The 17,091-nt window shown below is 39.6% G+C and overlaps 1 protein-coding gene across 30 annotated transcripts in view; it reads right to left on the reverse strand.

The window, feature by feature from the left end:
- Positions 1 to 17,091, reverse strand: part of BRSK2 (BR serine/threonine kinase 2) — a 282,398-nt gene that overhangs the window by 38,639 nt on the left and 226,668 nt on the right. For 14 of the 30 annotated variants that reach the window (XM_085548410.1, XM_085548398.1, XM_085548419.1 and 11 more), the window contains exons 10-14: positions 16,242 to 16,406; positions 15,432 to 15,529; positions 10,369 to 10,519; positions 6,491 to 6,556; positions 2,548 to 2,571 (exon numbers count right to left, since the gene is read on the reverse strand). In XM_085548410.1, coding sequence (XP_085404536.1) covers positions 2,548 to 2,571; positions 6,491 to 6,556; positions 10,369 to 10,519; positions 15,432 to 15,529; positions 16,242 to 16,406 — 504 coding nt within the window. The remainder of the gene's footprint in view (positions 1 to 2,547; positions 2,572 to 6,490; positions 6,557 to 10,368; positions 10,520 to 15,431; positions 15,530 to 16,241; positions 16,407 to 17,091) is intronic. The other 16 variants (XM_085548415.1, XM_032444841.2, XM_085548405.1 and 13 more) reach the window with 2 other exon arrangements.

Consider the following 17,091-nt stretch of genomic DNA (forward strand, 5'->3'; position numbering starts at 1 on the left):
AGTGGTTACTCTGCAGGCATTAAATGTCATTGGAAGTATTAAATCTATAATTATTCCAAAGCTTACTACTACTAGGAATCCACGAACATCATGTGTGACTCATTTTGCTCTGCGTTTTGCACTGCTGTATGCTTGGGCATTAACTCAACGGAAGCCACCAAAAAGTTGTTGAAAAAACAAACAGAAAAGTTAATGCAGTTGCTCAGGGAAAGAGCATTCCCTCAAACACAACTGCCACTCTAGGGACCCAAGAAGACACTCAAGTCTCATCTACAGTGACATAATTGCTTTGTCAAGCATGGAGGGAGGAAATAAATAAATCCGTCTTTAGGAATTTAGACCCAAGTTCTAGGTAGGAGCAGCCACAGAGAGCATTCTAAACACAAGGTGGGCACTGAAGTCATTGTGGGCTATTCCTCCCATCTCAAAGACAGACGATAAGCAGAAGACAATCTGAGCTATGAAAGAAAGAGGCCAAGCACTGAAATGAGCACATGTGGGCTGTAGCTTGGATATGCGATGCTTTTATACCTCATTTAATCTATTTGATACTTCAGTTACAAGGACCATTGTTTTAAAGTAAATTTTTACTCATTTCAGTCAGCTGCTATCATGTAAGGCCCAATCTGTGTTAGATCAGTTGATCTCTTACTGGTAAACCCAAGGAGCTGGAATCCAGTTTCCTGCTGGTTTAAGAGAACTGCTGTTTCTTGTGAGCTCTAAGAATAAAGGGCTGAAGCCTGGCACTGTTGAGGTGTAGGCACATGAAGGGAGAAAAAGCAGCTGACCTGGTAACCGCAGTACACATATAGTACAGTGCAGAGCACCTCTACATAGCCCTTCACTCAGATTAATTTTCAAGTGCTTTAAACAGTGAATCAGCTAGTATACACCAGTAGAGTGTATAGGCTTTGCAGCCAGTGTTAAACATTTGGCTCAAATTTGGCTTTTGTTTCCTCTTTGAATAACCACCTCACAGAAATTTTTCCTATAATAAAAAGTGAGTTTGGTACCTTGTTGCAGTCCCAGCAGAACTTGCTTTCATAGCACAGTTTTACTAGGATGCTGAATATAGTCTTTTAGCTGGTCAAGCTGGAGCCATGCTTCCAAGAAGGGGAGCCTGCAGCATGCATGCAGCGTGCAGTAATGCATCTGACTCGTGCCCCTGGGTGAAATGCCTTCAAAATTTTGAGTTGTTTTGATTCTGTGCGTAGTTTTGAAAGGCGTAGCCAAAATATCCAGCCAATTTTTGTTTGTTTAAAGCATAAATTGGGTGGCATTTGATACTCCTCTTTGCTTGATCACTCAAGTGAAAATAAAAAATCGTAAACTGCAGTTTGGGGTATGAAACCCCCAAAATCTACCCAAATTAATAAGCAATAGTGAACATTCAGGCACTGTGTATTACATTTCATCATAAAAATACAAACTGTAGTTCCTTGCCTTCTGATGCTGATCTAAGGAGTAAGAATAGATTACTTCTAATGCTATTCACAGTCCCAAGTGTGCAAACAAGACCAACCTCGCTGGCTTTACATACTTCTGCTTATGTCAGAACGTCTACTCATAGTAATACTCTTTGGGAAGATGAAGCCTTTACAAAAAGCACACGGTGATTTTTGACTGCAGGTGTTGATAACACACCTCTTCTTCCTTCCGGTATATAAAGGTGATGTTAACCAGCACCACCATCCTTAACTGGCCAATCACACTACATAATCATCATTTATAAATGGTTTAGAAATCATTAATAAATCATAAAGCATGTTACAAACATGCTTTATTAATATAAATATTATTGGTGCTAATCAGCTTTCTCAGTTTGTACCTTCTCATAAGCTTTTATTGTAGTCTGTAGTGATCTATTACAACAGTTTTATTAAATCATTTATTAATAAATATTCTGCTTACCTTAAGTATTTATAAATGGAAATTTAAGTGGAAGTGGGACTGCATTTCTAATTGTACCTATATCCTCTTTGTTGAAAATTGAAAATAAAGAGCTTTGAAGATATATCTGTGTCTAGGGCCATCTGCTCACCTCCTAAGAAAATCTATACTCAAAAGAGAGAAAATACCCAGTATTTTTTTTTAATAACACAGATGGGACTGAGCCTTATCTTAGGAAAAAAAAAATAGGAAAAAAAGAAAGAAAATAAGATAAATTAGGATCAAAGTTAACTGGAAGGTATCAAGAAGATACAAAAAGCACTAAATAGAGCAGGGGGAGATATTCTCGGGTATTTTGGTACCTACACAGTGTCTGAGATTAGTTCTGTGTACTCACAGACATTGAAACATATAGGCAAGAGTAAAAAAAAGAACCCCAAACTAAATTATATGGAGTGTAACTCCAACATAAAAGCACGCAAACACACACAAAAGCACCAAAAATGCTTCTTCCCACATCTCTCTCTGTCTCCCTGCTGAAACGCCTCATTCTCTGAGCTATATCCACCTGCATTGTATTTGTAAAGTGCAAATGAAAAGTTTCTCTACAAGTCACAACAGGTCCCGCAACAGGAATAATCCAAAACTAGAGCTTACCCCAATGGATCAGCACTCGCCATCCTCGGAAAGAGAAAATGAAGAGAGAAGGCAAAGAGAAAGAAAGAGAAAGGGAGAGATGTGGAAGCAAGTGGAGAGAAGAGTAGGAAAAGCAGAGTGAAATACTGTTCGGAGAACTGCATGGTCATAATCATTGCCACAGGTGCCTACATCTTCAGAGACCAGGAACACTAGGGGGACAGTTTGATTTACTAGTAAATAACTTTTGTCCTGCTCACAATAATGCAGACACACCCAACTTTGGTACTGGGGAATACGGAGAGGGACATTCTAAGGCTGTAGAAAAACCTTTCCAGCCAAATCCCAATGAGAGCAGTCAGCAGAGCAACGGGGTTCAGACTTCCTGCTGAATTTCTTTTCTGACTCTGCCATAAGGCACAGATATATCAGACTGTTATAAAGGAAACCGCTCATTTTGTCCCCTTTTTGCTCACTGTAGTGTCCCTCTGTCCCCCAAGCTGGCCTGGTAAGAAGTACTTCTGTTTTTTTTTTTTTTTTGCCATGAATGAACTGTGAAACATATTGGTTATTAAAGCATGCATTTCTGAGCCAGCTTGGGAGCCCAGGGTACAAGATTGTAGCTCAAGCTGTGAATCTGCTTTGATACTGGCTTATTAGTCATGATGGTCTTAGAGTCAGGAATTCAGATCACCTAGAGCATACCAGCTCAGCAACCCAGCACTTATCTCTGTGGATGCCATCTTGTGCTCCAGGATCTCATTTTTCATTTAAAATAAATTCAGTCTCTGGCTCTTAAAGGTTGCAAGGGAAATCTTTCAAATGTGAACAGAGAATAAATCAATGCTGTGCTGAAAAGAGTCCAAAACAGCAGCTTTAAAGGCAGAACAAATCTCTGACGTGTTGACTTTGATACCAAGGGACAATCAAAAACTTCAAGATTCTTTTTTTCACCAGTAACCAAAGGACTCAAAATAGGAAAGAACAGTCAGGTTATCAAGTTTTTAGGGGTATGGGTCTGGAAACTCAAGAAAGTATCACCACTTTTTCAGATTCAAACAGATCAATTAGGAATAAAGAACACCTGGTGTGCTACTAAACCAAATAATTTTTAAGTCAGATGCTGTGCTTTTTTTCTCTCTGTCTCTTTTTTTTTCTCTCTCTCCATTTTCGATAACAGGCTCCCAAGCTGCCAGAGTTACCTCTGGCTGGGTGAGGAAAATCCATTTTCCACGAGACGGTCACCAACAGAAATGCCAAATTTAATATATGCCCAGTAGATTTCACAGTTTCCTGCTCAGTGCAACTAGCCATGCTTCCGAATACAAGAACATTGCAAATGCTGGGCTGGGCAACACAAGGCAGTTTTGAGGAATGTTAAAATTAAAACATAGTTAGAACAGAAAGAAAAAAGTTGTGCTACGTATCAATAGAGAAGTGGAAAGAAGCATTATAGTAAGTTCATGTGCTTGAGTGATACTCTGTTTGTATTTTGGCCTGGAGTGCAAATTTGGTTAAGATCTAATTTGTATATATACAAATACATATACATTGTATATATTTAGGGACGAATGCTGTCCTCAATTGGACCAGTACAAATCTACCTGCAGTGATGTAACTGAGAAGAACAAATTGACACCCATCGTATAATGGAGCGTGTGTGTATGTTTATACAGCAAATACACCCATAACCAAACATGCAGAATATTAAAATGGGTGCAATAAAGTTCATTCATTTTTCTTTCAAGTCATTTTCCCAACAGGGAAGGCACTTAGGAGGTTAACAAAGAGAATGGAAAGCAAGTTGACAATAGGGAAAAGGAAGAGGCAAATGAGGTTCAAAAAAAATCAACAGTCCCAGGACACAATAGACCCAGAAGCGCAGACATGTGCATTCCCTACAATACTGAAGCAAGTGAACTACGGAGCTGCAGCAACCCAGATACAGAAGAAGAGAAGCGCTGAAAGAGGGGGTGAAAGTCAGAAAGAAAGAAAAAGAAAGGGACAGTGGCCTCAGCTACTAAGACAACCATGTGCATCTAGAGGGAAGGGACCCTTAAAGATGCAGTATTCCTTTAAAAAAGACATCATAAAGTTGGATAATTAAATGCTGAACAAAAATTTAATGCCATCAGGATTAGTCGTCCTTATTTTGCTGGGGATCTCTTCGCTGCCTATCCCTTCCATTCTTGTGGCTGTACACAAATGCAGAACTCAGTTCCTCTCATTTTCATGCCACTGAAGTCTCTCATTTTAACTGTTAAGAGTGAGAGGGAGGTGAGACAACAGTGAATGTGATCTTTCAAAAATCAGCCTGGCCTTTCAGTGAGGAGGTCCACAAGGGATCCTTGTGACTGCCCTATCCTTTTCCTCCTATAGTCTGAAGAACAGTACCTTTGAGAGGGAACATGAAAAGCCTGCATGTGCATAAGGAGTTCCTTCAGTGGCTACTGAAGAGTCATCATCTCCTCTGCTCCTACCACAGCCTAACAGCTGCCAGAGAAGTACAGAAGGATGACGACATCTGAAGGACCCTTCTCACACCACAGATGCAAATGCATCTCTCTTACTGGACCTGACTTTCAATTACTGTGGAAGAGCTAGTCTTTGGAGTAGTTTCACACTAAATGCTAATGCAAGAAGTGACGTGTTCAATAACACAATCTATGTATAGGGAGAATCGAAGAGAGGAACATGTTGATAGTATCAGTTTGAGGAAAACTCAGCCACTAAAGACTACGTAACCGCTATTTCTTTATGGTTATGAAACTATGAGTTTTCTAATGGTTTCTAATGGCAATCCTCGTACTTAGGTTGCCATTTAAAGAAGGTGCCTCACATACATGATGGACAATCATGTGAGTGCATGGTATTTGAACCTCACTGTGGCACATTCAGGGTTTGAAACACTGCCCACAAAGGACTCGTCTGCAAAAGGCCAAAACAGAGACTGTCCTTACATCCTGTAAGTCTTCCTTGGCTTAAAAGTCACATTTATCTTTAAGTAGAAAGGCTATTAACGGGAAAAATGGAAAGAAAAATGGCTAGCTGATTACTCAGGTTGGTTCCTTTAAGGAATTCTTTCTTTTTGAATCAGATGGAACAGTCCTAAATATTTGCCTGCTGATTTTGAATAAGTTGAGTGTTTGTCCAAAATGTATGAGCACTACATTATGATGAAGAGTTATCCATAGGGATGACAGTTTTTGACATTAGAGAACAATTATTCTCCTCCAAAAACAGAATTTTAGTAATTCCATGTCCACTAACAAGGCTCCTCATAAGTCTGAGGGTTTGTTGTTGTTGTTGTTGTTAATGGACCATATGAGACCCTAAATCTGGTGGCCTGTATGTCTTCCACTGTGCCTCTAGTCATAGTTGGGAGCTACTCTTCTCATTACTCTCCAGAATCTGTTAGACTGTCAGACTGGAATCATCCTCCAAAAGCCCCCTCTTTCAGTCACCTTTTCCTCTCGCGCTCTCTGATGCAGCCAGGACAGCCTTAAAGAGTTTTTATCTTACTTAGAGGTACTTAATTTTTATCTCCTATCAGTCTGGAATCCCAACGTTCCCTACCATTGCTCTTGCTGACTTGGTTGTACTGCTGTTTCTAATGCTGAGAATGGAGCACTCCTGGCTCTCCTAGTTTCAGTCTTTCCCAAAGCAGTTCTAGCAAATATAAATTCTAGCCTGGGTATCCTAACTCATGGTAGAACTGAACTAGAAGTAGTAACAGGATAACATTGTAGTGGGGAAAACAGTACAGTCACAGGCTGCATTGGGGATAGCCTCATATGTAAAGTATAGTACAAAACTGTATGTAGTGTGGGCCTGTAAATATCCCACTCTCTTTGTTTCTTTCTAATAAGGAACAGCTATGTCCCCATACAGAGAAGGTAAGTACTGCATCTTTAAGGTCTCAGCAGTGAGGTAGAGGAGAGGAACATATTGTCAGTGTTTATACCTTTCTTCTTTGTTGAATTTGGGATTGGCTTCAGAGATATCCAGGCTTTTACTGAACATTGTTTTACTATGGCAGGAACAAAGCGAGAAAACAGAGTTACTAGTGTGGACATTTAAAAAAGAGAGTCACCTGAAGCAATGCTGGACACCCAGCCCCCCAACCCATCCTCCCCTTTCTAAGCAATGCACTGAAAAGTTTATTTTAATTAACAGCTATGGGTTAGGCCTACATACAGCTGAAGTTCATAATCTCCCCTGGACTTCAGAGGTCTAAGATGACTTCCCCCAAACATACTTGTAAACCCTGCTCTTCTTTCTCCAGTCGAAAACCCAGATACAATCTACTTTTGTCACACTGTCCAGGGCATACAGAACATGCCTGAAGGCATTAATAGCAAAAGCACACATTACTTAGATTTCTCTAGAAGATCTCAACACTAAACATGAATCAGGAAAGGGTTTGAATTAGGCCACAGAGCCCCTTTACCACTTACTCCCAACTCTTCCCCATATCTTTGGTCTGAATCCCTGAAGCTTAAAAGCAAAATCCATTATGCTTTGCTAAAGGGGCATCTCTCCACAATATGTTTCACTGGTGATGTGCTCCACTGTTTCACAGAACACAGCTTCCTAATATTAGCTAATCTTTCACGCAAGTTATCCACTTCAATAACAAGAAGAAAATAAAATAAAGCACATTTTAGAAGTTTTTGGACTTTTCCAGCAGAGCTGGCGAAAATTTCAGATATATCCCCAAAGGATTCTTTTTCGTACAGAATCCTAATTTGTGTGTATGATTTTGGCCCAAGGGATGAATTATATGGTATTAAACTAAGCTCAGAATCTACCTCTTTTCTTTTGACAATACAGTGAAATACCAGAAAAGCAGATTCAAGTGAGATGCAACTATGAACCTTCTAGGTGGACAACTAGCAGGGAAAAACAAGTATCAGGTGTCTGTGCACATTAGTTTTGTCATTCACAGTCAAAGATCCACTGGAGACCACTTGGAGAGGTCAGCACAAATATTCCAAGGTGTCAGCAAGCTCAGAAAGCAGTGCTTGTATTGAATTCTTCTTACACATTATTCAGAACTAATCCACTAATTGTCTGTTTTTCACCTAACACTTTCTCATCCTGTATGGCTCAAAGCTGCCAAGTTCCAGATCTCAGTGGAAAGATGTGCCCTTAAACAATCCCAGACCAAATGCCTGTAGAGTCCCCACTTGCTTACCAAAAGTACAGCTCATCACACAGACACATAAAATCAGAAGTTATAACATCAATCCCCTTTTTGCAACAAAACATCCGTTTACTATTGGGAAAGAGGACATAAGACTAAATCATGACACACAAGTGTGTTCTGCCCATGGTTAGAAGAGTCTGCCAACTGGTTAGCTGGAGAAAGAAGCAATGGCCCTGTGTCTCCAGATGTTTGTACTGGTCATTTATGTCTAAATAGGAAGCATGTTTCCACAGTCCACTTCCCTGTCCTCCTGGTATATTACAGGATAAAAGCATTGAACAGTCATCTATCCAGACCAAAAAATGTCATTCTTAAAAAAAGCATCCAATTCTGGGATCTGAGATCTAGCACTGTTAAATCCACTCTCAGTGGGTCATTTCATGGAAAATAATATGCTGCTAGCCATTAAAAATCCTTCAGTCCTGGTGGAAGGCACTTGTCTCTTTGTTACTGACTGCTCTGACAGATGGCGCCCCATCAGCAATGCATCGTCCCCAGACAATCCCTATGCAGTGGTGTTTGTTAATGAAGCCAGTTCATGTTATAAAAGACTGTGCTGCCAGCAACACAAAAAGTGCCACTGTCATCTGTGGAAGTGGAATGGCATGAGTTATGGAAGCTCAGACATGGAGTAAAATACTATCTTCCCATCAACCCCTTCCAAAACAAGCAGTACAAAGCTCATCATCATCAATCATGGAGTTACTACATCCCTTCCACCACCCTTAATCACACCTTTATGTCCAACCATGTGTTATGTGGTATGCATTTCCCTGTATCTCTTTTGTGACTGGAAGGTTTTACTTCCTACTTAAAGCCAAAGCCCTTTCTTACTCATGTCACCTGGACATGTACCTCCAGTGCTCACATTCATCTCAGATCTTTGACTTCCAATGCTTTCTCATCCACAATTAAGTGAGGTATTTAAAAGCAAAAGATATACTTTGTATAATGAGACACAGTTTTGCTTCTTCAGCATTTCTGAATTCAAAGGCAAAGCTGAGAGATGGAAGGTTTCAGTCCTCAGAAAATCTCAGAATCAATCTAACACATTCTAGACTGGCTGAACAGGACTGGATCATTATCTTCAACTGTTCATCTCACTACTTCCTATTTGTTTTCCCAGCTGGACAGTTACTGCAAACAGCTGCAGAGTACGACTCAGGCAGCCTCAGAGTGGGGGAAAGTGATCCACCTCTGTCTGGCTCATCTCTGGGCAATTTATGGCTCGTACATCTACCAGGTACTAGATTAAACACTGGAAGTTGATTAAGGAGTGAGCAACTGTTTGTCAGTGTCATCTCCATCCTTATCACTTTGATGCCTACCAGGAACGTTTAAGAGTGCACGCTGTCCTGAACATTTCCTTAACCCAAACATTAAATATCAAAATAAACCACACACCCAAAGACAAGTTTCAAAACTACAGTACAGAGAAAAATCTGTTTGGAAGTCTATCTCAAGACCACACATACAGTCTGAAATAAGTCATAGAAAGATTCTGAAAAGCACTTTCTCCTCACTGTAAATAGAACTCTTAACAGTTGGCAGCAAAACTTTCTAGAAATTCTAGGGGTCTCTGGACTGGAAGGAATTCCATGGTCTTCACTCAGTTCTCAGTCAGCACATGCAGTTTCTGAGCAAGAACAGAAGGCTCATTTTGGGCAGATCTTAATGGCTAAACAAAAATAATCATGTCATAAAGCTGAAACAGAAGTTACAGCATCATCAGTATATATATATGTGAAGTGTTAAGTGTTCTTTAATACTGATTGATTTATACAAGTGTAAATCCAAACGCATGTGCTGCCTTTAGGATAGACATAGTAACTGAGGAAGCAACTCCCATGGTTCACACAAGTGAACTTCTACAGTTCTCTAATTTCATCAGAACCTGTCTTGAGGAAATATCATTTTCTTCTGCTGTCTCTCCACACCAATAATACTCTCTCTAAGAGAAAAGAGGTAAAATTACACAAATTTCATCAATTTACAGGCGTGGTTATTTATGTGGATCAGATGCATATTGGCTCTGACAGTATCTTTTAAAGGTATCCACAGATGCCTGCACAGGGCCTTCCAGACTCTACCTATTCTAGCAATATAGAGGGTGAGGTTCATCTCATTTAATTTCAAGTGCCTAAGAGCTAGGCACCTAATCCAAAATCATCATCATTTAGATTCCTGCTACAGGCTATGGAGACAGAGAAGAACAACCAGAGCTTAATTTATCCTATTTAAGACTGCTGGGATAGCAGACACATAATCTGAGATCTCCCAAAGACTTCATTTGTACCCAGTGCCTATAGTGACAGCCTGTATACCTAGCTTAGACTGAATCCCTACATTCTCAACCATTAAAATGAGGTGAGATGAATTTTGCCCAAAGGACATAGCAGTTTCCTGAGCAATAGCTGCAAGTGAACAGAAATCTGAAGTTCCTGGCAGGACTTCTGTTCCTGTGTGAATAAGCGCTGCTGGCTGCCAGACCACATTGTAAGTGTGCTTGGAAGTTGTTATGAGTGCTGCTGTGAACAGAAGGGCTCCACAGCTCCTCCGTATGCATGACATGTAAGAGGGTAACAAACCCAGACAGGAGGGACTCTCAGCTCCCAGGTAAAGGAGGGACCCACCTCTGTCCATGTTGTGCCATTTCAATAGCTCTGCGAGCAGGGACTGGGGAGCCGCCATCTGTCACACTGAGAACCTCCATCGACTTCCTTTCTGGTCGTCGCTTCCCATGCCTGTTCAGCATTGGGGAGTCCACACGCTTCCTGGGGGGATCTTTATGAAAAGAAAACACTGTCAGCTGAATTTGGCTGTGACTTACCTCACACAGGTTGGCTACATCCTCTCTCAAATATCTGGCTCTCACACCTCCTCTAGAGACAGTTATTTTGGAGATGAACATCTGCACATTCTTCCAAATCTACAAGCATTAAGACCTAAGTTGCAATCCATCTGCAGAGAGGAAGAGTATTACAACTGAATGTATGAGCACTGTAAAATAAAGGTATGACCAAAGCACGGACTGCACAAATTACCTTACAAAGCTGATAACAGTAATAACAAGATAATAGCACAGGCTATAGCAGAAGCTGTCAGACAAAGTGTATGCCACCCAGGGATCCTTGATATGTAGTCAGGTTTCTACAGCTTGCTTTCCATGCCCATTCTAGCTAGATTAAATGGAACACAGGGACATAAGTACACTCTAAATTCAGACTTGTGTTAGTCTCTCTGAAAACATACTCTTTCTTTTTTGCATCTTCAGTATTAGATCTCAGCTTTTCCCTGCTGTGTTATATGTTTCCTCCTTCAGCATTACAAATTAAACATTCTGGACTACCTGAGATAAATCTCCAATGAAAGCTACTGAAATCTATCTCAGGGGTCATCATATCACTTTTACTGCTGTAGTAACTGAAGTGCTTTATACTTTTTATTGTATAACATTTCTATGAGGCATCAAAGTGTTACTTTCACTTTGCTGAGTGAAAACTGAGTTGTAAGAATGAGATACTTAAAGGCATTTCATTCCTAAAGGTGCAGACAAACAATTACTGCAGCTCTGAGAAGCACCTAAATTGCTCTGAAAATAGACTTTAGATACCAAATTGCATGACAGCAAATGTTCCAAGGTGACTTGCCAAACCATACACACATCCATGGTGATAAAGGGAAACAAATGCAGACTTGCTGAGTTCCTTTAATACTAATATATCTGATGGCATCTAAACAGTAAAAAGGAAGAAATCAGAAAAATAAATAAGGAAAGATTTTCCTTGCTTTGGTTGGACTGTTTGAGTTGCCTACTTGTATTTACAGATACCTTTTTAATTTTATCAGAGAGTGACTACCCTTAAGAAAAAACATCCTTCAACTCTACAGTTACAAAGAAGCTCACAGCGTTCAGCCCCTAGGGCTTCTTCCTCTGCCAGGATTTCTTTCTAAAACTCTATCACTACTGCATAGCCAGATCATATTATTTTTATGAGTCTGCCCTCCTATTTGCTTGCTTATTCTCTCTTACGTCATGGTGCTTAGGATCTGATTCTGAAAGGAAGGGCTTATTCGTGAAACAATGAGCATGAGCAAGTACAACCCAAATGCAAATGAGACAGTGATAGAAACTGAACCCATTACCATATAATGCAACTATTATTTGCATTAATAGTAATAATTACATTAAAAATGAGTTAGAGAAGAATAGCTGTATCTCACTCTATTTCAAGCTATGTTCAATAATAGAGAGATGGTAGAAAACACTAGCAAGAAGAACACAGAGTGCATAAAGCTACACAAAAAAAACAGAGATAAACCTAACAAAGCAGTTGTATTTCAGCTTCACACACATAACCCGTCAAGTGAACTGGGACAAGGTTAGATATGTCAAACTCCTGCTCTCCAAACACAAAGAACAAGGGATGATTGATCCCTTAATTAGATTAGAACAACTGTTAAAATGTTTGTTATCTATACAGAGAGTTAACACAAAGATTTGCAGAAGGATACTACCAGACACTGTAAAGGAAAGGGGAAGAGTGCAGCTTAAAAAGGAAGAAGTAGGAAGAAGATGACATAGAACAATGAAGAGCAAAGATGAAGAAAGTAAAAAAAAAAGGAGATGAGTAAGCTCAGACTGCATCAAGGTTAGTTAATAATAGAGTCTAAATAATAAGAAGGAAAATGGTAAGAGAAACAGTATGTGAAAAGAAAATTTTAAAGGCAATTTCATCCATGCATGTTCAAAACAAAACAATTTACCAAATGGAAATTCAGCCAAGTGATGCAAAAGTGATGGTTAGGATAAACATAAAGTGAACAGTAAAAACAAGATAAATAGGAATTTGAAGAGGAATGAGCCAAAGACTTGAACAACAGTATTTTGTACAGGAAGCTTGAGAGAAGGATAGCAGCCAGAAGGACTATATGGGAATCAGCAGGACAATTAGGAAGGATAAGGATATTGCTAACAAGCCAAATTATACTTTTATATCAATCTCTGCTGCTCAAGATGCTGGACGATATTGATTTCCAATATGTATTTTAAACTAAGAAAGAAAGGAAATAAGCAAAAGGATAAGGTGCTGAAATGCATCGATAAATTCAACAACAGCAATTCACACGGGTTTGATGGAAAATACATCCAAAAGTTTGTATCAATGTGGGAGAGCTTCTAATAGTGGTATTTGATTCCTCTTTAAAATTGGCTACAAATCTATACTATGCATGGCTGAAGGCTGCAAGTATTGTACATATTTTTTAAAGGCTTTAAGTAAGAAACCACAGGGTACTGAGTCTGTCATCACTGTCAGATCTAAAGATACTAAAGTACACAGTCATCCTCCATAAAGACTAAAGTGGTGGCATATAAGAACAGTTGGAGATTTAGCAGCAGTACAGGAATTAAAAATAGGAAAACCTTCAGTGCACACACTTCTGTTCTTGAGTCTCTGGAAATACTTCACAGGGAAACAAAAAAAACATTCAAGTCCCAGTCTTGATATGTGATAGTTCTGGAGATGTATTTTCCTCTTACTTCATATCACAGAAATGAAGACATTCTCAAGGATTTTTACAGGGAAAGAGCCTAGGTTATAATATATATAAGTCATTCATCTGAAAGACAGGAAAAAAAAAGGTTCAGTTTCTGAGTTTGGATAAGACACTACATCCGGGATGAATCTCCTTTACTCTGATTTATTAAGAATCTCCACTTCACATAAGCCTTTTGCTCAAGGAGACATCAGTTGATGTGTATGTATTTTACTGAGAGATTTCTTATTTCCTTCTTTTCAGTAAAAGGAAACTGGACTCACAAGATGGTGAGGGTGGCCCTCTTCTAACCCTTTGAGAAAGCTTTACATAGCTGAAGCATTCAAAGGAGATATCAGAAAAGAAAGTGCTAGTCAAAGACAGATAAATCTTTATTTCTACCTACATCCATCCATTACACGATCTAATGTGGAAAGAAGGAGGAAAAGGCAAAATAAAATAAGATGTACATTTTTTTTTTTGTTTTTTTTGTTGTTTTTTTTTTTTTTGAAAGAACTCAGGCAACAAACAGCTCTCATGAATGTGGTTTCTTCAAGCTGCTAATATTATATCCATTACCTTTTGCCTGCTCTTCTCTGCTTATGCAAAGCCATTGCTAATGGCTAATGATGAGATACTCATGAGAAGCATGACTGCTCTTAATTAAGCCTTGCCCCATGTTCTCAGAGATACCACTGAGAATAGCGGAGGTAGAAACCTCCTGTGGAACACAGATGACAACTAACAAACACTCAAAGAATAGTGTTCAGAGTCTAAAATGTGCCAGTGCCGCACAATGATATATTCAGAGTAATGTTTTCCTGATGGAGAACATCATCATCCTGTGTACAAAAAAATAATAATTCTGGAGTGGAGAACAGCACTTCAGTTCAACATACTTTGGCATGTGGAAGAAAGATATATGTGAAGCATTAAAGGCACAACTGTGTATCCACTTACATGCTGGATATGAAGACTCTAGTCACCCTGCTTTTCTCACAACAGTAGCATTTCCAAGATAAGATGGTGTCTTTACATTGCAGGATAATCTGTGTGAGTCAAAAGCTGATGAGAGAAGTGCTAGATGACAAATTGCACTGAGCAAAGGACTTCTGGCTGGAGGACCCATGACAAGCACATTCACCCCTCTTTGCGAAGATGCTTGATAATCTCTGCAGCTCCATCCAGGTAAGAGCTTAAAGAACTACCAGCTTGACTCAGAATTTCCATGTAAAATTATAGGTCCAGCAGCCTGAACTTTGATAATGTAATAATTCAGTTGAGTATTAACGAACTTATACTTTAATATATCACTGTCCTGTAGGCTTGGGAGATAACAGGCTTTCCAGTCAAAGAGCATTTTGCCTTCAAATGAGTGAAATACAAGACCTACAAATCACAGCTGTACTATATAAAAATGCTATTTTGGGTCACTGATAGACGTGACTAATGCTTTACTAGTTAAACTTCTGTCAGTATGCACAGCACGAGTCACTTACACTGTTAGCTCCTTGGGGGAGCATTTTTCCAGTTGTCTATCTATATTAATGTAGTCCTCGCTGATCAGCAGTATTTTAAAATACTAACAAAGAACAATTCAGGAATAAAATGGTATCACAGGAGCTTTATGATATATATATAATCTTACTGCATATTAAACATTTAAAATCCTTTTAAGATAATCTAAAAAAACTGCATTATAATGTACGTACTACAAACAGGTAAGTGATATTCATTCTTCCAACAGAGGATATGTACATATAAAATTTTATAGACATGTAGTGAATGATACAGTCTTACTAACAGAAGTCCAGAAGCAGCATCTCTGCAACCATGCACATGTATCAGTAATAATAAAATTCTACCACTGGACTACATTGCTCCTAAACCTCATCTAATTGCATAGAGGCAGCTTGTGGGTCTGCATTAAGTTTTTTAAGACTTCTGGCTCAAGACCAACGTGGATGTTTCTGTGCTTTGATGGATATGTCCTGAAAATGAAGCCTTTGAGTTTAATCACAAAACAGATCTGCCCATCTTTGGCCACAGATCCTCACCAATGATGTACACTGTTTCGGGTTTGAGGATCCAAAAAAAAGAGGGCAAAGAAGAACTAGTTGAGAGAGGTTCATGGTGACAGAGATCATATTTTTGGTACCTATTTCATTTCTAGGGGGCAGATCCTCATCTTCATGACTAGGATATCTCTCCTTCCGGTCAAGTAGAAGAAAATAGATCATTTTCTCTTGGTTTTCTCTGGAAAAAAAAAAAAAAAGGAAAAAAATATTTAAATTTGAAGGAGAAAAAACAATATGTAAACAAACCCTTCTTCTCAAACAGTTACAGTTACTCTAAATAAGTTGGAAATAGCCATGTATCTGCAAGCTAGATGCACAATGCACAAAGCTTTTGAGAGCCTTGCTGTCTCCAACAAGCAGCTGGTGAGAGAAGGAAATACAATTCCCCCATCACACATCTGGAGTAGAGGCACAGGACAGATGAGGTAATGTATTCACACAATGTCCAAACCAAGAGTGATAACAAGACAGGTCTCCCTTAAGAGTTCTTTTCACTACATATCCCTCTCAGCACATCAGGAAACACACCAAGTCTCAGGCACAGCTTGAAATAAGTAACAATTTGCCAACAAAGGCATAACCAAAACAAATAGCAGCACTGATGCCTCTCCATTCAGACTGCATGGTCCACCTTTACATGAAATGACCACATCTGGAAGCAATAGAAGAGACAGCAACACATCTCCACTGACGCACTATGTTAAGAAAGGCCCAGTGACTTCTTGCTTTCTCTCAGCAGTTCATAGGCCACTGGGTAGTGAGAGGGTGAGGCATTGATACAGGTCCCTCACAACCACAGACAGGTCAAAGTCATCTCCACCTTTCCCCAGGACAATAAGCATCCCAACCCACAGAGACCCAACTGATATTAAGTCTGAGCAAGTGCTTACTCTTCTGACAACAAGTCCTGTAAGAGTTTATTTCGGTCACGGAAGCAGCCTAACGAGTGCATGCTATCTAACACGTCTGGATCAATATCCTCCAAGGAAGGGAGAGAACGAATCTGCACCTTTCGAGGGATTGGTTGCTCTGGTTCTGGCTCATTCTTACCCCCTCTGCAGAGAGAAGAAGATAAGAGAGAGAAATGGGGAAGGGAAAGAAGAAGAAAAAAGAAACATGAGTTACAAATGAACCTGTATTCTGAAACACAGCCCACAGCAACAGATGGAAACAGCTTGTTCAGTCCCCCCTGAGAGACCAGATCTCACAACCAGACAGATACTCTCTTCAGAAGAAACTGCCATGAAGGCTGAGAGTGATCAGCACCTTGTGGATTCGGGTCTTTTTGTGAGAAATGCCTGCATTCAGTCAGAGAGGCAGTAGGAACCTCACTTACCAGTGCTCTCATAATTTAAGCAGCTGTTCAGCATCCTTATGCCAAACATTTATAAAACACTACAATGATTTCAGAGACGCTGTCTCATCAGCCAGACCTCAGGCTATCAGGATGAAAAGTACAAGCTGAATGACTCCCTTTGAAAGAACAAGCTGTGAACAAACCCTTGTTCCACCAGTTCTGATTACAACAAGCACTGCAGCCATTTTGTACTTGGAAACTTCCAATGTGATTTAAGAGATCTCACTGTCAAGGTTCCCATGTCACAGACTTCAAAGGATTTGGGGCAAAACCATGCTCTTTATTTACATGTCAAAATATGACAAACTCTGTTTCTCTTCAAAAAAAAATCTGGCCCAAGTGTGATGCCTGAGGTCAGTGGCAAACCTAGGAACACACCATTA

Source organism: Coturnix japonica, chromosome 5 (genome assembly GCF_054131305.1).
Source record: "Coturnix japonica strain WE chromosome 5, WE-NBRP24, whole genome shotgun sequence".
Classification (NCBI taxonomy): domain Eukaryota; kingdom Metazoa; phylum Chordata; class Aves; order Galliformes; family Phasianidae; genus Coturnix; species Coturnix japonica.